General features: G+C 42.9%; 1 protein-coding gene across 1 annotated transcript; it reads left to right on the top strand.

The window, feature by feature from the left end:
* The first annotated feature begins 1427 nt into the window (after positions 1-1427).
* Positions 1428-23319, top strand: LOC139162928 (class I histocompatibility antigen, F10 alpha chain-like). Its single transcript, XM_070743845.1, has 8 exons — positions 1428-1595; positions 6157-6423; positions 8995-9270; positions 13129-13413; positions 15162-15251; positions 17424-17456; positions 20528-20560; positions 21644-23319. Exons 1-8 carry the CDS (start codon positions 1538-1540, stop codon positions 21655-21657), a joined length of 1056 nt encoding a protein of 351 aa, XP_070599946.1. The 5' UTR covers positions 1428-1537; the 3' UTR covers positions 21658-23319.
* The last annotated feature ends 1915 nt before the right edge of the window (positions 23320-25234 follow it).

The raw sequence follows: 25234 nt of genomic DNA, 5'->3' as shown, positions 1-25234 counted from the left end.
CAAGAACAGTTTTTTCCCAAACGCCATCACTCTGCTAAACAAATAATTCCTTCAACACTGTCAGACTTTCTACTAAATCTGCACTTCTATTCTACTAGTTTTTCTCATCATTCTTATCATCCTTTTCCTCCCACTTAGGACTGTATGACTATCACTTGTTGCTTGTATCCTAAGATTTTTATTAATATTGTTTCTTCATTGCTTACTTGACCCCTATGACAATCATTGTTATACCTCATGATTCTTGACAAATGTCTTTTTCTTTTATGTACGCTGAGAGCATCTGCACCAAAGACAAATTCCTTGTGTGTCCAATCACACTTGGCCAATAAAGGATTCTATTCTATCCTATCCTATCCTATTCTATAAAAATAAAATAAAATAAATGCAGCACAGCCCTCCTGCCAATCACACGCAGCCCTGGAGAATCTAAAAAGAGGAATCTTAGAATTTATTTTATTTATTTATTTATTTATTACTTAGATTTGTATGCCGCCCCTCTCCGAAGACTCAGGGCGGCTCACAACATGTAGAAACAAATCATAAGCAATCAGACAAATTTAAAATATTTAAATATTTAAAAACCCCATATGCTAACAGACACACACACAGACATACCATGCATAAATTAAACGTGCCCAGGGGGAGATGTCTTAGTTCCCCCATGCCTGACGGCAAAGGTGGGTTTTGAGGAGTTTACGGAAGGCAGGAAGAGTAGGGGCAGTTCTAATCTCCGGGGGGAGTTGGTTCCAGAGGGCCGGTGCCGCCACAGAGAAGACTCTTCCCCTGGGGCCCGCCAACCGACATTGTTTAGTTGACGGGACCCGGAGAAGGCCCACTCTGTGGGACCTAATCGGTCGCTGGGATTCGTGCGGCAGGAGGCGGTCTCGGAGATATTCTGGTCCGATGCCATGAAGGGCTTTAAAGGTCATAACCAACACTTTGAATTGTGACCGGAAATTGAATGCTGCGCCCCATGGATTATTATTTATTAGATTTGTATGCCGCCCCTCTCCGGAGACTTGGAGCGGCTCATAACAACAAAACAGTACAAATCCAATGGTTAAAACAATTAAAAACCCTTAATATTAAAAAAAAATACATCATACATCTCATACAAACCGGATTCAAAGAAGGGATCTACTGCAGTCAACTGGGAATGGCTCAAGTTTACTATGTGTATATAGATATATACCCACTAAAACCCTCATTGTGTATTGGACAAAATAAATAAATAAACAAACACAAAAAACAAACAAACAAACAAACAAACACAAACAAACAAATAAATAAAGATTGTGAGTGACCGTTTGAAGGAGGGCAGGATATCTTGAGGTCTCTTGGCCAGCTCCTAGCCTCGGACTTTCCCTTGACCTCCCACCCCACCCCGGGCGGAGACTCCTCCGAGAGCCGCCCAGCATCTTCCGCGCAGGGGGCGCCTCTCCAAGCTGCTGGTGCCAGTTCCTGGTAGCTGCTCGTCCTTCCTCCTGGGGCTCGGCCGGGGCGCTGCCAAGGCGAGACCGGCTTTGGGCTCCGCATGATCTCCCGGTCCCTCTTGGTGTGGCTGGAGGCGGCCACCCTGCTGCTGAGCGCGGGTGAGTGTCGGGGAGGAAGAGCCCCGTTGCGCGAGGGCTTCATTTGGGGAGGTCCCGTTGGCAGAGCAGCCGCGGATCCCGAGCGGAGACTCTCTCCGCTTTCCCGGCACTGGGAACCCCCGAGCAGCCGGGCATCGGTTGGTACCCAAAGGTCCCGGGAGAAGCTGGGGGAGGATGTGGAGAAAGCGAGAAGGGACAGGAGACCCCGGCACGGACGCGAGGCGGAGGGGACAGGAGCATCTCTGTACGGGATGGGAAGTCCACTATTACCCAACAACAGCATTTCTCCCCTCTTGCTATGGGTAGTTGTCGCTCCGCGTCGCAGCTGGAATTCCCCAGCGCTGCGGGCTCGGACGTTCCTCCTCACGTGATTGGCTGGGTCCTTCATGCCCTCTCTATTAGGGAACAGAAGGTAGAATCCTAAGGCTTGGAAGAGACCGCCAGAGGTTTTTAAAACAGATTCACAGAGTTGGAAGGGAGCGACCTTGTAGGTCCGTGATGGCGAACCTTTTTTTCCCTTGGGGGCCAAAAGCTTGTGTGCACACACTATTGTGCCTGCGCAAGGGCCCACACCCATAATTCAATTTATTTTTATTGATTGATTGGTTTTGTCCAATGCATAATGAGGGTTTTAGTGGGTATACACATAGTAAAATACATGATGAAGGTTATAGTGTGGCCAGAGGGCCGGATGCAGCCCGCAGAGGTCAGTCCAACTTTTCTAGATAAGAACTGGGTGTTCAAGATATAATATATATTTTTATTTATTATTTATTTATTTATTTATTATTTTATTTATTTATTATTTTATTTATTTATTATTTTATTTATTTATTATTTTATTTATTTATTGGATTTGTATGCCGCCCTTCTCCGTGGTATATATAGTATATACAGTATTTTATATAGTATATAGTATAGTATATAACATATAACATATAATATATTATATATTATATATTACATTTACATATTACATATTACATTACATATTATAATTTAATGTATAATTTATAATTTATAATTTATAATTTTTATAATATAATTAACTCAGTTCTACCCAATATTATACAGTATTGGATAGAACTGAGTTAATTATATTAGTCCGGCCCTCTAAAACCATCCCAATTTCTCATGCAGCCCTATGGCAAAATTAATTGCCCACCCCTATTATAGAGGAGATACTCATAGTAAAATATATCTAAGAAAGAAAAGAAGATATAGGAATAAAACATATCAATGAAAGAATAGAAGAAGAGATATAGGAATAGAAGAAAGGTATAGGAGATATAGGAGAGCAATAGGACAGGGGATGGAAGGCACTCTAGTGCACTTGTACTCGTCCCTTACTGACCTCTTAGGAATCTGGATAGGTCAACTGTGGATAATCTAAGGGTAAAGTGTTGGGGGTTTGGGGATGACACTATGGAGTCCGGTAATGAGTTCCATGCTTCGACAACTCGGTTACTGAGGTCGTATTTTTTACAGTCAAGTTTGGAGCAGTTAATATTAAGTTTAAATCTGTTGTGTGCTCTTGTGTTGTGGTGGTTGAAACTGAAGTAATCACCGACAGGCAGGACGTTGCAGCATATGATCTTGTGGGCAACACTTAGATCATGTTTAAGGCGTCTTAGTTCTAAGCTTTCTAGGCCCAGGATTGAAAATCTAGTCTCGTAGGGTATTCTGTAGGGTACGCATTTTCAAGTGTCTCTGTTCCTGTCTGTTAGGAAGCTTGTGATCCACTTACAGGTGTGTTTTGGTACCGCTAGAATGCTGCTATCATGTCTCCCCTGCTCCTTGTCTTCCTTAGCCCAGCCCAGCCCACTTCCTGCAACTGTTCACTTCATCTTTTAGCCTCCAGTCCCCTCATCATCCTGGTTGCTCTTCTCTAAACGTTTTCTAGAGTCTCAGCATCTTTTTTTAGAATGTGGTAACCAATACAAGTTGCAGTATTCTATGTGTGGTCTTACTTTATAGAGCGGTATTAGCGATATCAACAAACCACCAAAAGTAAGATCCCATTTTTACTTGGAGACAAGGGAAGATTTTGAAACAGCAAGCAGGCATTTGGATTTGTTGAAATTCTCCTGCCGGTTTATTTGCCAGTGTGTGGAATGAGCTCCTTAAAAGGGGGCGGGATGGGTTCCTCCCAGTTTGGACCAGATTGCCAGAACCATTAGTGACCCACTGGTGATGCAACAATGGTATCATGGATCCGGTTCGGACGGTGTTGGTCCACGGGCGCCGTCATCTTTCCCCCCCAATTTTCGGCGAACTTTTCTGTGATCTGATGACTTCTCCTCGTCCTCTGCTTCGAAAAAAGCCCCCCCCTGCCCCCCCTGGTTAATACCGATCTTTATTTCTTCACCTGAAGCACAGCGGAGCAGATCCTCAGCTGTGTTCCAGGTTGAAGCCACCTTCTGAGCATGCACGGAAGTGGGATTGCATGAGGGAATGCGCGAGCTTGTGTTTGCTCCGCTCACGCACCCGAAACATCACAATGAAAACCGTTGGCGAAGGTAAGTGGAACCCATCTCTGCCCCCAGCATATTCTTGGACACTCTTTCTAGAATCCCAACACTTTTTTGATTATGTATTATGTATTACTGTTGTGAGCCGCTCCGAATCTTCAGAGAGGGGCGGCATACAAATCTAATAAATTACTATTATTATTATTATTATTATTATTATTATTATTATTATTATTATGTCAGTACAACACAACAAACAAGATCACTATGCTGGATTTCATATTTCATCACCAGTCGGGCGCTTCCCAAGCACCTAGGACTGCGTGATGTAGCGGCGAATTAATTTTGCCGATCCCAGTAAAGCGGCCTTTTGCAATTGACAGGTGGAGATTTTGTCAATTCCGATGGTTTTCAAATGTCTGCTGAGATCCTTTGGCACTGCGCCCAGCGTGCCAAGTACCACTGCGATCACTTTCACTGGCTTATGCCAGAGTCATTGCAGCTCGAATTTTAGATCTTCGTATTTCACTAATTTCTCTAGCTGCTTCTCCTCAATTCTGCTGTCTCCTGGGATTGCAATGTCGATGATCCATACTTTTTTTTCCTCCACGATCACAATGTCTGGTGTGTTATGCTTCAGAATTCGGTCAGTCTGAAGTCGGAAGTCCCACAGTAGTTTTGCTTGCTCATTTTCAACCACTTTTTCGGGCTTATGATCCCACCAGTTTTTTGCCATTGGTAAATGGTAGTTCCGGCACAAGTTCCAGTGGATCATCTGTGCCGCAGAATCGTGTTTTAGGCTTTATTATTATTATTATTATTATTATTATTATTATTATTATTATTTATTATTTATTATTATTATTATTGTTATTATTATTATTAATGCAGGAGATTTTATGTCATCCCTGGTCAAATAATTGCCTAGTCCAGTGATGTCGAACCTTTTTTCCCTCGGGTGCCAAAAGAGCGTGGGCGCATGTTATAGTGCATTCCCAAGTGCCCACACCCATAATTCAATGCCTGGGGAGGGTGGAAACAGTTTTCCCTGCCCTCCAAAGGCCCTCTGGAGGCCACAAATGGCCTGTTTCCCAACCTTGTGGGCCCAGTAGGCTCGCGTTTCGCCCTCCCCTGGCTCCAAAGGCTTCATTGGACCTGGGAGAGGGTAGAAATGTCCTCCACCATCCTCCTGGAGGCTCTCTGGAAACCAAAAATGGTTGGCTCTGGCCCAGCTCCTGCCCCAGATAATGTGGAGGTGGATGCAGGGGAAACTTCAACATGGCACAGGCCTGTGTTATTGCCGACAGAATCAGTTCAGAGTTTATTTTCCTCGGACGAAGAAGAAGGTGGGAGTGACTCGGCAGAGGAGGGCTTGGCACACAGCCCAGGCAGTCAATCACCCTTATCTTCCATTGATTCGGATGAAGACGTTTTGGATCCACAGAAGTGCAGAATTATGCATAGAAGAGACCAAGTAAGGACATATTACAGGAGATAAGAGCGGCCATCTGTGTTTGGGTGGAGCTCCAGTAATTAGGGCTGCTGCTATAAATAGCAGCATGTGGGTTTGGCCGTTGTGGAAGAGTATCTGATCCCAGTTCGTCAGGAATCCTGTGTTGCTGGTTTCTGGACTTTGTTTATTGATTTTTCACACCTTTGAAAACAAAGCAGAGCAACGTGTGTGTGTGTGTGTCTCACTTCATTGGAAGAAGAAGGGGTGTGAAGTTTCTTCACAGCTGCTAGCTAAGTACTTAATGACTGCTTAAGGGAAATTGTACAGACTACCCCGTTGTTTTGGGAGGAGTGCTCTTTGCAACACAAAAGGAGTGCTTAGTTTATTTTGAATTTTGGGATAAAGAACATTGTTTTGAATTTTCAAACGTGTGTGTGTGTCTGAAATTTGTACCCTTGAATTTTTGGGAGGCTCCTACCAGAGAGCCCGGCAGAACAACTCCGTGGTTGGGTCTCTCTTTAATAAGCTTCCGCCCATTGCTTCCGGGTCTGCGGTTCGACAATGGTCCTTTGGGGTTTTCAGTTCCGTTCAGCGGAAAACAATGCTCACCGAATGCCTGCTTCTTTTCTCCCCATAGCCGCCACTAACCACGTCCTGCGCTATTTCTTCACCGGCGTGTCAGAACTGGGCCACGGCCTGCCCCGCTTCGTCATTGTGGGCTACTTGGATGATCAGCAGTTTGTCCACTACGATAGCGATTCGCGGAGGGACTTGCCACGGGGGCCCTGGATTCAGAAGGTGGGTGAAGACGACAGTCAGTATTGGGACTGGCAAACTCAGCTTTCCCGCAGCTGGGAGCTTTACTTCCAACTGAGCCTCTGGAACCGCTTCAACCACACCCCGGGTAAGTGCCAGGATGACAGGAGCTTGGGTATAGGCTGCTTTGCTGCTCACCTACCAATGTGGTTAGTCTAGATCAGTGATGGCTAACCTTTTTAGAAACATAGAAACATAGAAGATTGATGGCAGAAAAAGACCTCATGGTCCATCTAGTCTGCCCCAATGTTCCCTCTAATTTTTTTTCGGTGTGGGCGGAAAAGTATAGCGTCCGAGCGGCAGTCCCCTTGGGACTGGGCAGCATAGAAGTATGTATGTATGTATGTATGTATGTATGTATGTATGTATGTATGTATGTATAAATAAATAAATAAATAAATAAATAAATAAATAAATAAATAAGAAAAAACCCTTCATATTATTAAAAGAAATTAATAATAAAACCAAACAAAAATCTATTACTATTAAAACTAAAACAACCAGCAAAACCAAAAACATAACTATTAAAAAACCCATGCTTTAAAATCTTAATTTCTTAAATATTTATCATAGTATTATAGTAATCTAGTAATACTATTAAAATCTACCTGAACACCAATGTATCAATTAATATATTTCCATAAATTATACTTTTTTATAATTTCATTCAATATTTCCAAGCTCAATTAATTTTCAGGCACTTGGCATTTACTATTATTAACTTATATCAATCTTCTACATTTCCAAGTATATTTTAAATTCATAATGCAAACTCATAAAATCATAAAGTACATATCATAAACCGCTTATTTGTCATATGTACCTTCCATTAATTTTACCTATGTAATCCTATATAGTTCTGAAATTCTAATCCAATTTTTTAAAATTAATACATCCTAATATTAAACAACACCTAAATATATCTTTTACCAATATTCCATCGTCAATCCATATTTAATAATCAGTCATCCCATACTTTTGGAGCTGATGGGGCAGGAAGGTTTTGAGATGTTTAAATAAACTTGTAGGGGCGGAGATACCTGTGAGAAAGAAATTCCAATAACCTCATCTTAATTTTGTTTAGTATAAGAATATATAGAATAAAAGAAGTGGACTTCATACCCTACTAGAGTATTTCCTGCAATCCCTGTAGTATCTTTTTTATTGACCTACCACGAAAAGCTGAATTAATTGGAAACATAGAAACATAGAAGACTGACGGCAGAAAAAGACCTCCTGGTCCATCTAGTCTGCCCTTATATTATTTCCTGTATTTTATCTTACAATGCATATATGTTTATCCCAGGCACGTTTAAATTCAGTTACTGTGGATTTATCTACCACGTCTGCTGGAAGTTTGTTCCAAGGATCTACTACTCTTTCAATCAAATAATATTTTCTCACGTTGCTTTTGATCTTTCCCCCAACTAACCTCAGATTGTGTGGTTGTAAGCTGAGGATTGCTTGTAGATGATGGTACATTCCAAGCCTTAATAATGGTATATTCCAAGCCTTTTGTTATACACTGCTCAAAAAAAATAAAAGGAACACTTAAACAACACAATATAAACTTCTGTGAAATCACTTAAGAAGCAACACTAATTGACAATCAATTTCACATGCTGTTGTGCACATTCAACCTTGTACAGAAGTTGTACCTCTACCTAAGAACGCCTCTACTTAAGAACTTTTCTAGATAAGAACCGGAAAAATTTCCTAGGAAATTTGAGAACGGCACAAAGACCCGGCCAGTTTCCTGCCATTCCCCCTTTAATCCCAGCCATTTCGGGCTTTTCTGGGCTGCCAGAGGAGCCTTTCGGTGGCACTTAAGGAGGCTTTGGCAGCCCAGAGCGAATGGAGCATTTTCCTTTCTCGGGGTGCTTGGAGAGGGAATAAACCTCTGCCAGCGCCCAGAGAAAAGAAACACTCTCTTCGCCCTGGGTAGCCAAGAGCGAACGGAGCATTTTCCTTTCTCTGGGTGCTGGGAGAGGGAATAAACCACTTCGATGTGGTGGCGCCCTGGCGCCGGCTACCATACCCGGTGCCGGCTACAAAGCGAGCGAGCGAGAGGAGAGGGGAGCCCTTCAGCATGGGAAGGAAGAGGAAGCAGGTAGCAGCAGCAACAGCAGCTACATTTCGGTCAAAGGTGCAGGAGGTTCTCCCCTTTCATCCGCCGGGGTTTCTCTCTCTCACGCAGTGTATGGGAGGCAGCCTTGCGCCAGGTGTATTGGAGGCGCATGCTCCTCCTCGCCGCCTCAGAGTCCCCCCCCCTTTTTTTAAGCCTTAAAGTTTTGGATTTTTTTTTATTCCCCTCACCTCATCTTCTTCCTTTGGCAGCGACTCTCTTCCTCCTCTTCTTCCTCCTCCTCCTCCCACCCAAATTCTGAGCTTTTATTTCTTTCCTAATGGGTTTGCACGCATTATTTGCTTTTACATTGATTCCTGTGGGAAAAATTGCTTCTGCTTACAAACTTTTCTACTTAAGAACCTAGTCACGGAACGAATTAAGTTCTTAAATAGAGGTACCATTGTATTCAATGAAAATATTTCATTCATTCAGATCTAGGATGTTTTATTTGAGTGTTCCCTTTATTTTTTTGAGCAGTACATCTCTGATACTTAGCGACCGATGGAAACTTCACCAAGGCGTGTTTTGCAGGGTTTCACACCTGGCAATGGATGCACGGGTGTGAGTTACGACAAGACGGACGTAAAGAAGGCCGTTCTCAGTTTGGCTATGACGGGAGAGATTTCCTCAGCCTGGATAAACAGACCCTCACCTGGACAGCAGCCAACTGGCGGGCCCAGGTCACCAAGCGGAGGTGGGAGGCCGATCAGGTCTGGACGCAAGGCCGGAAGAATTTCCTGGAAGGAGACTGCATTGATTGGCTGCAGAAATACTTGAATTACGGCAAGGAGTCTCTTCTCCGAAAAGGTGAAGGGCTGTGGGTTGTGGTGGTCACATTTTATATAAGAGATCACATACCATTTTATAATGACTTGGTAAGGTCACACTTGGAATACTGTATCCAGTTTTGGTCACCATGATGTTTAAAATATGTTGAGACTCTAGAAAGAGTGCAGAGAAGAGCAACAAAGATAATTAGGGGATTGGGGGATAAAACTTATGAAGAACAGTTGCTGGAATTGGGTGTGTCCAATTCGATGAAAAGAAGGATTACGGGTGACATGAGGGGTGCCTCAGGGGTCGGTCCTCTCCCCCTGCTATTTAATATCTACGTGAAACCGCTGGGTGAGATCATCCAAGGGCATGGGGTGAGGTATCATCAGTATGCGGATGATACCCAGGTGTACATATCCACCCCGTGTCCAGTCAACGAAGCAGTGGAAGTGATGTGCCGGTGCCTGGAGGCTGTTGGGGTCTGGATGGGTGTCAACAAACTCAAACTCAACCCAGACAAGACGGAGTGGCTGTGGGTTTTGCCTCCCAAGGACAATTCTATCTGTCCAGGGAATTATTGACCCCCTCAGAGAGGGTCCGCAACTTGGGCGTCCTCTTCAATCCACAGCTCACATTAGAGAAACATCTTTCAGCTGTGGCAAGGGGGGCGTTTGCCCAGGTTCGCCTGGTGCACCAGTTGCGGCCCTATCTGGACTGGGAGTCACTGCTCATAGTCAATCATGCCCTCATCACCTAGAGGTTCGATTACTGCAATGCTCTCTACATGGGGCTACCTTTGAAGAGTGTTCGGAAACTTCAGATCGTGCAGAACGCAGCTGCAAGAGCAATCATGGGCTTTCCCAAATATGCTCATGTTACACCAACACTCCACAGTCTGCATTGGTTGCCAATCAGTTTCCTGTCACAATTCAAAGTGTTGCTTATGACCTATAAAGCCCTTCATGGCACCGGACCAGGATATCTCCGGAACTGCCTTCTGCTGCACGAATCCCAGCGGCCGGTTAGATCTCACAAAGTTGGCCTTCTCCGGGTCCCGTCGACTAAACAATGTCGGCTGGCGGGACCCAGGGGAAGAGCCTTCTCTGTGGTGGCCCCGACCCTCTGGAACCAGCTCCCCCCAGAGATTAGGACTGTCCCCACCCACCTTGCCTTTCGTAAACTTCTTAAAACCCACCTCTGCCGTCAGGCATGGGGGAACTGAGACATCTCCCCCTTGCCTATGTATGTTTGTGTGTATGTTTTTTATATACTCGGGTTTTTAGGCTTTTTAATGTAAAATTGTTATTTTAGATTTTAATATTAGATTTTTTACTATATATTGTTCTTATGATTGCTGTGAGCCGCCCCGAGTCTGTGGAGAGGGGCGGCATACGAATCTAATAAATGATGATGATGATGATGATGATGATGATGATAGCAGTCTTACAATATCTCAGGGCCTGCCACAAAGAAGACAGAGTCAAACTATTCTCCAAAGCACCTGGGGTATGACAAGAGGCAATGGGTGGAAACTAATCAGTGAGAGAAGCAACCTAGAACTAAGGAGAACTTTCTTGACAGAGCAATTAATCAGTGGATCAGCTTGCTTCCAGAAGCTGTGAATGCTCCAACATCACTGCCAACGTGCCAGGCAAGGCCTGTGCAGGCCAAAACGAAAGGTCAGAGGGGTGGGCTTGTCCCTCCAAAGCTCCATTTGGGCTGGCAAAGTGCTGAATGAATGTTACAGAACCTTTGTGGTTGTTCGTAAGGACAAATAACTGCCGTTGTGCTGCAAGATTTGTGGTTTTGGGACTCGTTTATGTTCTACCGGCGTGTTTCAACCGCCTGTAATTACAGGGTAATTAGTCCAGGAAGACACACACCACACGATAAAAGGAAAGCCCAAAAGTTTTTATAAACAGAAAAACAGAAACAGCTCCCTTTTTAAATGTCAAATGGATTTTCTGGTACACACAAGGCACAGGTTAAATGCAATCCAATTGCTCACCCAATAACTGGGAAATTGAGTCCAATTCTAAAGTCCAGAGAGTCCACACACAATCTTGAACAGCACAAAAACCACGATCTTGACGAAACAATTAATCAGATAAACTGCCATGAGGCTAAAATACCAGGTTGCACTTTTATCTGTAGCACTAATTACAGCAGCCCACCCAACCACAGGTGGCCTCATTTTCTCTTGTAATAATCCTTCAGTTGTTGTCTCCTATGCATCACTCTACACATGTGTGGATGTGTCATTTCTTGTTCAGAATCCAAGGATGATACAGATGATTGATCTCCTCCTGGGCTGTCTGCCAAACTCCCCTCTTCCCTGTCACTCACGCTTCCTTGGTCAGAGGAGGCTTCATCGGCAGATTCCATCGGGAGCAAATAGGCCTGCGGCATGTGGATGTTTCCCCCACATCCACCTGCACATTCCTTGGGGCAGGAGCTGGGCCAGAGCTAACCGCAACAGTTTATAAACACCAGGGGATGCTGATGGCGTAATGTCAAACATTCGCTAAGGGATTGCTTGTAACCCACAGATTACCTGTATTCACTTTTGGGATAACTTGTGGGAAAAAGTCAGGCTTAATCACTGCGATGGTGCAGTTTAAACTCTGTAGCCTTAAACCCTCGGCTTCCTGCGCAGGGCATATCAAAACAGAGAACCAGGATTGTTTAAATCTTGCTTCAGATATTCAACAATAGCAGGCAGAGGTATTGAACTACATTGCTTGTCAGGATTAAGCATATCCTGAGGTAATATCTGAATGCAGAAGGCCTATGTAGAGAATGATGAGACATTCTGAGGCTTATTATTATTATTAATAATAATAATAATAATAATAATAATAATAATAATAATAATTCCAAATTCTGAAGCATAACACACCAAACATTGTGATCGTGGAGAAAAAGAAAGTATGGATCATCGACATCGCAATCCCAGGAGACAGCAGAATTGAGGAGAAGCAGCTAGAGAAATTAGTGAAATACGAAGATCTAAAAATCGAGCTGCAACGACTCTGGCATAAGCCCGTGAAAGTGGTCCCAGTGGTACTTGGCACGCTGGGCGCAGTACCAAAGGATCTCAGCGGACATTTGAAAAGCATCGGAATTGACAAAATTTCCATCTGTCAATTGCAAAAGGCCGCTTTACTGGGATCGGCAAACATAATTCGCCGCTACATCACCCAGTCCTAGGTGCTTGGGACGCGCCCGACTGGTGATGAAATACGAAATCCAGAATAGTGATCTCGTTTGCTGTATTGCAACAAAATAATAATAATAATAATTTATTAGATTTGAATGCTTCCCCTATCCAGAAACTCAGAGCAGCATGCATTAAGCATGCAACAACCTCATCAGGTGAAAAGTATTTAAACATGCAAGAGCTTTAGTCTCTGCTCTATGTTCTCGCCGCTCTCTCTCTCTGATCTCTTATCCTGCTTTGTGTGAAGTGTGCTCTGAAGTTGCTGTATTGATCTGTTGGTTCCTGTGAGTTATTGTAACTGAGATAGTTGTAGTGATACTAGTGACATTCCAGTGTGATATATATATATATGGTAAAATAGAATATAGTTAATACTATAAATAAGAAGTAAATATATTTTTCCAAGACTTTCTACTACTGCTGTGTTTTATTGAAGACTTCAACTCCATATCTATTCGTCTGTAGCTGGGTGGTTGGGTGGGTTAGCTGGTTGGGATGGTTTGCTGGTTGGGCTGGCTAGCTTCCGAAAGTGCAGCTCTGATATTGCTCACCTTCCTTCCCTGTTGACCTTGCTGCTTGGGCTAGATGGGATCTGGAGTCCTGTTACATCTCCAGACGTTGTTTCAAGCCATCAACTCGGCTGATTATTACAAATGTTTCAATTTTTGCAGAACCTCCAGTGGTGACAGTCAGCCGGAAAGGGAGCTACGACGGACTGGAGATCCTCATCTGCCACCTGTATGGCTTCTATCCCAAAGAGGTTGATGTCACCTGGAGGAGAGGTGAAGAAATCTTGGAGCAGGAGACCCTCCGGGGTGGGATCACTCCCAATTCAGACAGGACCTACCACACCTGGCTCAGCATTGAGGTCGACCCCAAGGAGAGGGAGCAGTACAGATGTCACGTGGAGCATGACGGACTTCTGGATCCGCAGGATTTCTCCTGGGAGAAGCCTGGTGAGTAATTGTAGTGGAAAGACTAGGCGCATGGATGCCTATAAATAAGTTAAGACTTATTTATAGGGTGCTGTTCTTGGTACTTCCCATACATCTAATATCTAGGTTCAATCTATTTTTATGTATTTATTTTGTCCAATACATAATAATACACAATAATACGCATTGGACCAGAATACCTCCGGAACTGCCTTCTACCGCACGAATCCCAGCGGCCGATAAGGTCCCACAGAGTTGACCTTCTCCAGGTCCCGTCGACCAAACAATGTTGTTTGGTGGGCCCCAGGGGAAGAGCCTTCTCTGTGGCGGCCCCGGCCCTCTGGAACCAACTCCCCCTGTAGATTAGAACGGCCCCCACCCTCCTTGTCTTTCGCAAGTTACTCAAGACCCACCTGTATCGCCAGGAATGGGGGAACTGAGACATCTCCCCCAGGCTTTTTATATTTCATGTTTGGTATGTATGTGCTGTATGGCTTTTAATTGTTGGGGTTTTATATATTTTTATTATTAGATTTGTGCCATTGTTACACTGTTTCTTATTATTGTTGTGAGCCGCCCTGAGTCTTCGGAGAGGGGCGGCATACAAATATAATAAATTATCATTATTATTATTATTATTATTATTATTATTATTATTATTATTATGTAAGGAAATATTGGTGCTAATGTGAACCAATTCAGCTGCTGGAAGGCTGGTAACTTTTTGCATCTCAATCAATCTGCCGCTCCTTGGACTGCAAGGTTGTAAAGGTCTGCGGAGAGGGGCGGCATACAAATCTAAATAATAAATAAATAAATAATAAATAAAATAAATGGATGGATGGATGGATGGATAGATAGATAGATAGATAGATAGATAGATAGATAGATAGATAATTTTGCTAAAGAAAAATCCATGAGAATATAAGAACATAGGAAGAGCCCTGCTGAACCAGGCCAAAGCCCATCGAGTCCAGCATTCTGTGTCACACAGTGGCCCACCAATTGTCCATGGGGATCTTGAGCAGAAAGAGAAGGCAAGACTCTCCCTTTCCCTTCACCCCCAACAAATGGTACTCAAGGAAATCCTGCCTGCTCAACCAATGGACATCCGTTTCAATAACCACCGATACACTTGGCATCCATGAATCTGTCTAATCCTGCCTTGAAGCTATCACGGCTGACAGCTGTCACGACCTCTTCTGGAAGTGAATTCCATAAATCGATGACCCTTTATTTGCCCTCACTTTCTTACCTATGAGCTTTAGGGAGTGCCCCCTTGTCCTAGTATTGTGTGATAGAGAAAATATTTTTTTCTCTATCCACCTTTTCTATCCCATGCATGATTTTATACACTTCTAACAAGTCAGTCGTTAAACGCCGTCTTTCAAGGTTGAAGACCAAATTGTTGCAATCTGAGAAACTTCCTTTGGAATAAAAAACCACTTTCAGTTGCAGGCAGTGGTTGAAATGTGAGACAAAACTGTAAACAAACAAAACAGTACCCAAGATTAGAATAGTAGTAGTAGTACTAGTAGTAGTAGGAATAGAATAGAATATAGAATAATAACTGTATTGTCACTTTGAATGTAGACTAATCGCCATTCCCTAGGGCAGGAGCTGGGCCAGAGCCAACCACAATAGCGCGTATAAGCCATATCCTGAATTATAGCTTCGTATAATTATAGCTTCCTATAATCTTCTCAGCTGTCCGCAACACTCTCTCTGTGGGCTTTCTATCTGAGGCCAACTTTTTGTTCTTTTCTTAGTTTCATCTGCAACAGGGATCCTCGTGGGCATTATCCTAGGTGCTCTGGCTGTTGCTCTCTCAGTGATAATTGGGATCCTGTTCTACACCAGTAAGTAAACTGAGATTTCTTCCTGTTGGTAGGAGCTTCTTGGTGGCAGTTTCAGCCTCCCTCCTGTTCTTTGAGAAAAACCACTTCTCTTATAATGGGCAGTGCCTGAAACTCATAACATCCAACCCAACACTATCTAAACATGGATCAATGAGCAGAACAGTGTCCACCAATCACACAAATGGCATCTGCCCACGGATTAGGCCTGGAAGCCTATAAATAGAAAGGGCCAAGCAAGCAATGACCCAGGTCTATGTCTTTCAGAGTTTCCTACAGCAGTGGTGTCCAATCTTTCTGGTTTTCTGGACGGGGCCAGGGGCAGGGAGATGAAATGGCGCCATGCAAGCAGTATGTGCAGAATCAGGCCTGCTGTTTGCATGGCCCGATTCTGAACAAGGGATGGCCCAGTACCCAGCCATGACCTGGGAATTGGGGGCCTCTGTCCTACATTGCTCAATGGTGGCAGCTCTTCTGCTATCATTTGGTTTTGCATCTGGAACAGGGGTTTCAAACTGGCAGCCCATGCAGGCTACACCCACCCCAGCTCCGTGAAAGGAAAGAAGTCTCGAAATGTCATGCAATGACAACATGATGCCACAAATTTGACAATCCTGATCTAGAACACTGTTTCCCAACCTTGGCTACTTGAAGATATTTGAACTTCAACTCCCAGAATTCCCCAGCCAGCATTTGCTGGCTGGGGAATTCTGGGAGTTGAAGTCCAAATATCTTCAAGTTGCCAAGGTTGGGAAACACTGATCCAGAAGAGCAGTTGTCAAAGCTTCTTCAGGACCCAAAAGGCATCCAGGTACCTCCAGGTTTGGGGGATGGAGTCTACCTTCAAATCAGCATGGACTCCTGGTAATTCCTTGGAGAATCCCTGTGGGGCTTGTTGGGCAATGTTTTTCATTGCCCGTCTCTTATGGTTGAGATCTGGCCAAAGTCACTCAGCCACCTACCCTGCCTAAGGTAGGAGTAGAAAAGCATGGTCTCCTGGTTTATAATCTTATACAGTAGTACCTCTAGATACGAGCTGCTCCACATGCGAGTATTCCAAGTTACGAGCCACGACGGGAGCGAAATTTCTGTTCGACACCCAAGCTCAAATTCGGGATACGAGTCGAGCTTCCACTAGGTGGCGCAAGAATCTTTGCTTCTGGTTATCTCGGCGGGGAAAAACAAAGTCTAAAGCCATTTGTTCCAGATATGAGTTGATCGACATACGAGCTCCGTTCTGGAACAAATTAAACTCGTATCTAGAGGTACTACTGTACTAACCTGGCCCTCAAAATTAAATAGGACTATTACAGTTAGGCTGCAAAACTCAATCTCCCCATTAGACAGGAGACTTAGATCCTGAGGGAGGGGGGTGTCATTTGCAGAGGTGGATTCCTCCCAGTTTGGACCGGTTTGCCTGAACTTGTAGCAAACCACTGGTGATATCACAGAGCTGTTTCTGTCGGTGCCGATCCATGGATGACGCCATCCATTTTTTGGATTATTATTATTATTTTTTTTGAGGGGGAATTTTTTGCTGACTTTTTTTCTTTCTACATGGGCAGATGCCGAGTTTTTGACACTGTCCATGCGCCGCCATCTTGTTTTCAGATTTTTTTTAAAAAAAAATTGGCACTGCGCATGAGCACATATGAAGGAAATGAAACGGCAGTGAGGTAAGTTAGAATCCACCCCTGGTCATTTGGTGTGTTTGTGAGCTAGACTAGGTGCTGCCAAATTAAAAAACTAATCCCTTGAAACTAAACTCTAAAGCAGTGATTCTCAACCTAGGGGTCGGGACCCCTTTGGGGGTCGAACGACCATTTCACAGGGGTCGCCTAAGACCCTGGGAAAAGACAAATTCCCCACGGTGTTAGGAACTAAAGCTTCTATCCTGGCGCCTTGGAACATATTTTTACAATCCGACCAATCAGGCGTTTACAGTGGGGGTGTCCCTCTGACCTTCCTGCCAATCAGCTTAAAGCTCTGTTGGGAGTATTGGCGCTAGACCTATGGTTGGGGGTCACCTCAACAAGGAGAAACTGTATTAAGGGGCCGCGGCATTAGAAAGGTTGAGAACCACTGCTGTAAAGCTTGGATAAAATATTAACTTACACAGCCCGTTATAAAGGTTTTAAAATATTTGGGTCTAACTTTTTGTTTTTGTGTTTTCAGAAAAATGGCGGAAGGGGTACCAAGCTGCATCAAGTAAGTGAAAACAGCCTCTCTGAAATGGAATGTGTATTGGTGGCGCTCAAAGATCAGGACATGAAAGTGAAAATAGCCAGGAAGCCCCTCCCCATTAGGAGGGCTCCGAATTGGCCAAGAGCAATACAATGCATACGGTTGTATCTGCATCGAATTGGGCACACGCACCTTCAAAAATTGGTGTGCGTGTGCGTGGGAAAGGTTACATTGCAACACTCTGCCATATTTTCAAATTTTACCGCTACACACACCCTGAGAGAGAAAGGGAGGGAGATGGGGGGGCACTGGATATAGCCTCCCCTCCAAATGCACACCTCAAAGCAGCCATCCGAAGAAATAGTGACAAATTAGTTCAGGTTTTGAGAAGGACATAAGGACGGAAATGAAGCTATAGGTCCAAAAACGGGCTACAAGAATGGTGGAAGGTCTTAAGTATAAAACGTATCAGGAAAGACATAATGAACTCAATCTGTACAGTCTGGAGGACAGAAGGAAAAGGGGGGACATGATCGAAACATTTAAATATGTTAAAGGGTTAAATAAGGTTCAGGAGGGAAGTGTTTTTAATAGGAAAGTGAACACAAGAACAAGGGGACACAATCTGAAGTTAGTTGGGGGAATGATCAAAGGCAACATGAGAAAATATTATTTTACTGAAAGAGTAGTAGATCCTTGGAACAAACTTCCAGCAGACGTGGTTGGTAAATCCACAGTAACTGAATTTAAACATGCCTGGGATAAACATATATCCATTGTAAGATAAAATACAGGAAATAGTATAAGGGCAGACTAGATGGACCATGAGGTCTTTTTCTGCCGTCAGTCTTCTATGTTTCTATGTTTCTATAGGAGGAATAGTTACATGTATCTGGAAATGTTTGGCCACCAGAAAATATGACCAAGGAGAAAAGGGATAGTAGAAACATGGAAACAAAGAAGACTGACGGCAGAAAAAGACCTCATGGTCCATCTAGTCTGCCCTTATACTATTTTATCTTACAATGGATCTATGTTTATCCCAGGCATGTTTAAATTCAGTTACTGTGGACTTACCGACCACGTCTGCTGGAAGTTTGTTCCAAGGATCTACTACTCTTTCAGTAAAATAATATTTTCTCACGTTGCTTTTGATCTTTCCCCCAACTAACTTCAGATTGTGGTAGTGTTCAAATCTCTGAAGAGGTATCTTTAAGAAGAAGGAATGGGTTTATTCTCTCATGCCCCAACGGGCAGGACCAGAAACAGTAGATTAAAACTACTGGGAAGAAAGATCTGGATAAAAATCATAGGAAATTCCTGATTATAAAAAAAAGCTGTCACTCAGTGGATCAGGCTGCTGCATGTTGTCATGAGTCCTCCTTTGCCAGAGGTCTACAAATAAAGGTTACGTGATCATATTTAGTATTGTGGTTGGCTCTGGCCCAGCTCCTGCCTCAAGGAATGTGGAGGTGGATGCATGGGATACATCAACATGTCATAGGCCTGTTTTATTGCCGACAGAGTCAGGTAGTGCAGTTTCCTCGGACGAAGAAGAAGGTGGGAGTGACTTGGAAGAGGGGGGCTTGGCACACAGTCCAGGAAGTCAATCTCCATTATCTTCCACCGATTCAGATGCGGAAGTCTTGGACCCACGCAGGCGCAGAGTTATGCGTAGAAGAGACCAATTGAGGACATATTACAGGAGATAAGAGAGGCCACACCTGTGCTTGGGTGGGGTTCTACTAATTAGAGCTGCTGATACAAATAGCAGTGTGTTGGTTTGGCCGTTGTGGAAGATTATCTGATCGCAGTTCTTCAGGATCGTGCTTTGCTGTTTTCCAGACTTTGTTTGTTAATTTTTCACGCCTTTGAAACCAAAGCAGAGCAAAGTGTGTGTTTCTCACTTCGTGGAAGAAGGAGGGCTGTTGCGTTCCTTCACAGCTGCTAGCTAAGTACTTAAGGACTGATTAAGGGGATTGTACAGACTACCAGGTTGTTTTGGGACGAGTGCTCTTTGCAATATAAAAAGGGTGCTTTTTTTTTGTTTTGAATTTTTGTGATAAAGAACATTGTTTTTGAACTTTCAAGTGTGTGTGTGTCTGAAATTTGTACCCTTGAATATTCGGGAGACTCATACCATAGAGCCCGGCAGAACTTTTAGTGGATTCTATAGTGGGCAGGAAGTTTGGCCGGATGACCTGATCTTTCTACCTTCGATGGAATGAGAGCATGCTATACATCCGAAGAGAAAAATGACTAACTGTGTGGGGAAAAATTGTCAGCTTCCTAGTCAATAAGGGAGCTATTGTGCCCTTGAAGACTACCTCATTTTTTAGACCGATGAGATCTTCCAGTGGGTGGACTCAGTGAAGAATTGTCTTCTCCAAGTTCCCCCAATGTATCAATGCCAGTATGTAGCCACAGAGGTTCCATATTTGAGTCTGGGGGAGAAACAGCTAATTTATACAGTATTTAATACGGGAGATTTAAAGATGTTTATTTATTTATTCATTCATTTGTCCAATACACAAATACATAGGAAGAAAATAGACATGTGGTAATATATGTAAGGGTAAAAGTGAACTTAGAGGAGAGGATATATGAAAGGAAGAGAATATATATGATAAGTGAGTGAAAGGAAAGACAATTGGACAGGGGACGAAAGGCACACTAGTGCACTTATGTACGCCCCTTACTGGCCTCTTAGGAACCTGGAGAGGTCAATCGTGGAGAGTCTAAGGGAGAAATGTTGGGGGTTAGGGGTTGACACAATTGAGTCCGGCAATGAGTTCCACGCTTCAATAACTCGATTGTTGAAATCATATTTTTTACAGTCAAGTTTGGAGCGGTAAGTAAGCAAAATAATATAGAATGATCTTCCTCAAGTTGGTGTCCTCCAAAAGAAAATTTGTAGGAGGAATAGTTAAAAGTATCAGAGATGTTTGGCCTCCAGAAAAGATGACCAAAGAAAAATGGGATAGGTTAGAATAGCCAGCCTGTTCTCCTGTGCAAATTGGAGAAGACAGGTCAGAAAGAGTAGAGACGACTTCGGTTTCACAATATATTGACATTCTTCCTTCTTTGATTTTCAGGAAACAGCCAAGAATCATCTTCTTCTGGAAATGGTATGTGAGAATCCGAATCAGAATAGAAATAAAAGGGACCTTGCAAGTCCACACATTTTAGAATTTGTCAAGGCTGAGAAGTACTAATAGACAATTATCTTCAGAGCTGCCTTATTGCAGTGTTTCCCAACTTTGGCAACTTGAAGATATTTGGACCTCAACTCCCAGAATTCTGGGAGTTGAAGTCCAAATACAGTAATACCTTGTCTTACAAACTTAATTGGTTCCGGGACGAAGTTCTTAAGGTGAAAAGTTTGTAAGACGAAACAATGTTTCCCATAGGAATCAATGGAAAAGCAATTAATGCGTGCAAGCCCAAAATTCACCCCTTTTGCCAGCCGAAGCGCCCGTTTTTGCATGGCTGGGATTCCCCTGAGGTTCCCCTCCATGGGAAACCCCACCTCTGGACTTCTTTGTTTTTGCAATGCTGCAGGGAAATCCCAGCAGGGGAATCCCAACATCGCAAAAATGAGCGCTTCGCTGGCAACGGAAGTCCGGAGGTGGGGTTTCCCAGCGAAGGGAGCCTCAGTGAAATCACAGCATCGCAAAAACACCGAAGTTCTCGAAACCCCACCTCCGGACCTTTGTGCTTTTGCAATGCTGCGATTTCACTGAGGCTCCCCTCGCTGGGAAACCCCACCTACAGACTTCCATTGCTAGCGAAGCACCCGTTTTTGCGCTGCTGGGATTTCCCTGCAGCATCACAAAAACATGGAAGTCCGGAGGTGGGGTTTCCCATGGAGGGGAGCCTCAGGGGAATCCCAGCAGCGCAAAAACGGGTGCTTCGCTGGCAACGGAGGTCCAGAGGCAGGGCATCCCAGCGGCGGCGGTGGGTTTGTAAGGTGAAAATAGTTTGTAAGAAGAGGCAAAAAAATCTTAAACCCCGGGTTTGTATCTCGAAAAGTTTGTATGACGAGGGGTTTGTAAGATGAGACATCACTGTATCTTCAAGTTGCCAAGGTTGGGAAACACTGTCTTATTGGAAGCTGTATTGAACAGGGAGGGATGGTCTTCATGATCTTTTCATTCCTCTTCCTTGTAGTTTGCATATATCACCCTTTTCTAAATCATTTATAATTTCAGATATAGCAGAATGACCAATGAGTGGTTATCTGGATCAGAGGTTTTCCCACCTGAAACTCATCAAATGCACAGAGGCTACACCTGCAATCCAGGAAGATACTGGACTGGCTGGCTTGAGGGGGATCTGAGCATCTTCATTTTCTTCCTTCTATCTCTGTGATTCTGGAAATCCCTTGGCGGTGTTCACTGATGCCGGATTAAATTTTCTTCCATTGCGTTTTGGCTTTGATGGTGCAAAAACCAGCACAAAGGACATTATAAAAGTTACAGCTTGCAGGATTATCCTTAATTTTTGAGAATACTCACCAGTTTTCAAGCAACATATGTGGTCTTCTGTAATCTTATTCTGACCCAGATCCCTGTGTCCACCTCCAGGAGTCACTTGACTGTTATTAGAAATAGGTTTAGAGCAGTGTTTCTCAACTTTGGCGGTTTGAAGATTTATTTTATTTTTTATTTATTCATTTGTCCAATACACAAATACATAGGAAGAAAAATAGACATGTGGTAATATAAAAGAGGGTGAAAGTGAACTTAGAGGAGAGGATATATGAAAGGAAGAAAATATATATGATAGGTAAAAGAGAGGAAAGACAATTGGACAGGGGACGAAAGGCACACCATTGCACTTATGGACGCCCCTTACTGGCCTCTTAGGAACCTGGAGAGGTCAATCGTGGAGAGTCTAAGGGAGAAATGTTGGGGATTAGGGGTTGACACAATTGAGTCCTGTAATGAGTTCCACGCTTCGATAACTCGATTGTTGAAATCATATTTTTTACAGTCAAGTTTGGAGCGGTTCGTATTAAGTTTGAATCTGTTGCGTGCTCTTGTGTTGTTGCGGTTGAAGCTGAAGTAGTCATTGACTGGTAGGACGTTGCAGCATATGATCTTGTGGGCAATACTCAAATCGTGTTTTAGGCGCCGTAGTTCTAGGCTTTCTAGGCCCAGGATTGTTAGTCTAGTTTCGTAGGGTATTCTGTTTCGAGTGGAGGAGTGAAGGGCTCTTCTGGTGAAATATCTTTGGACATTTTCAAGGGTGTTGATGTCTGAGATGTGGTATGGGTTCCAGACAGATGAGCAGTAGTCTAGGATGGGTCTGGCAAAAGTTTTGTAGGCTCTTGTGAGTAGTGTGAGATTGCCTGAGCAGAAACTGCATAGGATCAGGTTAACAACTCTAGGAATTCTGGGAGTTGAAGTCCACCCATCTTCAAACTGCCAAGGTTGAGAAACACTGGTTTAGAGAGAGAAATAGGCTCTAACAGCACTGTTTTTGTTCAATTCCTTTTGCATTCTGTTTTACTGATGAGTGCTGCATTGGAAAAATAAGAATGGATGGGCTTAACATGATATATTTATGGTGTGTATGTGTCTAGTCCTTGAATAAATAATGTAAAATAAATTGTGTGTATATATATAAATTTTGTGTGTGTAAATTTTGTGGGGGTCCTTTAACAAATAATGTAAAACATTTATGTGTGTGTATGTGTGTGAGAGAGAGATAGACAGATGAAAAGAAAGAGAGAGAGAATTGGCCTCTTCTTATACCTCAGTATTTAAGAAAAAGATGAAATAATTTCATGTCTCTCTCTCTTCGGTTCCTCTCTTACTTCAAGATATGGTTTAGGTTGAACTATTCTATTTATTTCTCAATAAATCCAGTTTTTACCGCAAAACCAAGAAGTGTCCTTTTTCATTGATTGGTCATTGGACTCAGCTCATGCGAGTGAATTCTACTTGCATGATGATCTGGCTGAAAATGTACCATATTTTTTAGAATATAAGACACACCTCTCCCCACCAGTGTTCCCTCTAATTTTTTTGGGGGGTGGGCGGAAAAGTGTCTGAGCGGCAGTCCCTTTGGGACTGGGCGGCACAGAAATAATAAATAAATAAATAAATAAATAAATAAATAAATAAATAAATAAATAAATAAATAAATAAATAAATAAATAAATAAATAAATAAATAAATAAATAAATAAATAAATAAATAATAATAAATAATAAATAATAAATAATAAATAATAAATAATAAATAATAAATAATAAATAATAAATAATAAATAATAAATAATAAATAATAAATAATAAATAATAAATAATAAATAATAAATAATAAATAATAAATAATAAATAATAAATAATAAATAATAAATAATAAATAATAAATAATAAATAATAAACAAATAAACAAACAAACAAACAAACAAACAAACAAACAAACAAACAAAAAACCCACCCTGTTTTGCCTCAGAGAATTTCAAAATAAAATACTGTACTGTGTGTCTATAACAGTGTTTTTCAACCAATGTGCCGTGGCACACTAGTGTGCCGCGAGACATGGTCAGGTGTGCCGCGAAGCTCAGCAAGAGAAAGAGAGAGAAAGAAAGCAAGAGAGAGAGAAAGAAAGCAAGAGAAAGAAAGCAAGAGAGAGAAAGAAGGCAAGAGAGAGAGAAAGAGAGAGAAAGCAAGAGAGAGAGAAAAAGAAAGAGACAGAAAGAAAGAGAGAGAGAGAAAGAAAGCAAGAGAGAGAGAAAGAGGGAGAAAGCAAGAGAGAGAGAGAAAGAGAGAGAAAGAAAGCAAGAGAGAGAGAAAGAGAGGCAGGGAAGGAGGGAGAGATAGAAAGAGAGCAAAAAAGAGAGGAAGGAAAGAAGAGAGAAAGAAAGAGGGATGGACAGAGGGGGAGGAAGGAAGAGAGAGAAAGAGGGAGAGAAATATAGCGAGAGGGAGGAAGAGAGATCATTTTTTTGTCCAAACTTTTTTAGCCCCCCCACTCCCCCCCCCGCTCAATGTGCCCCATGATTTTGTATATGTAAAAAATGTGCCGCAGCTCAAAAAAGGTTGAAAATCACTGGTCTATAACAGTGAGCTCATAATAGGGCAACTCTATCAATATCAAAATGCCACTTAAATAGTTGAGCTAGTTTCAAACTAGATTTTCATTTTCTTTCTCTCTTCCTTACTCCCATTCTTTTTCTTTCTCTTTTCCTTCCTCTCTTTTTTCTCTGTTTCTCTCTCTTCCTCTCTCTCTCCTTCCCTCTCACTCTTTCCCTCTCGGCTTCTGGGCAGGTTTGAAAAACTCTGAGTTGATGATGATTTTTAAGTGAGCGATTGCTCACTGCTCAGCTTAGAGGGAACTATGCTCCCCACCCAAAAAGAGGGTGGAAATGTCGATGTGTCTTATACACCAAATGCAGCCATTTTTGCTGTCTCTGTCCTAACACCACCAGCACCCCTGGCAAAGAACTCTTGGGTGCTGGGGAATGGCAAAAATGCTCGATTTTGGGGGCATTTTTCTCCCATTTTCCTGCAAAAATAGGGTGGGGAAAGGGTCTGGGGAACTCCTGGGGACTGGGAGAAGGCAAAAATGCCTCAATTTAAAAAAAAAAACAATGGGCAAAAAATGGGACTGTTTTTGCCGTCTAATTACCGCATCTAGCATGACCGGAGGAGGAATTCTGGGAGCTGAAGTCCATAAGTCTTAAAGAATAGAATAGAATAGAACAGAATTCTTTATTGGCCAAGTGTAATTGGACACACAAGGAATTTGTCTTGGTGCATATGCTCTCAGCGTACATAAAATAAAATA

Source organism: Erythrolamprus reginae, chromosome 2 (genome assembly GCF_031021105.1).
Source record: "Erythrolamprus reginae isolate rEryReg1 chromosome 2, rEryReg1.hap1, whole genome shotgun sequence".
Lineage (NCBI taxonomy): Eukaryota > Metazoa > Chordata > Lepidosauria > Squamata > Dipsadidae > Erythrolamprus > Erythrolamprus reginae.
Note: the sequence above shows the minus strand (reverse complement) of the source record. Positions and strands in the feature narration are given on the sequence as shown.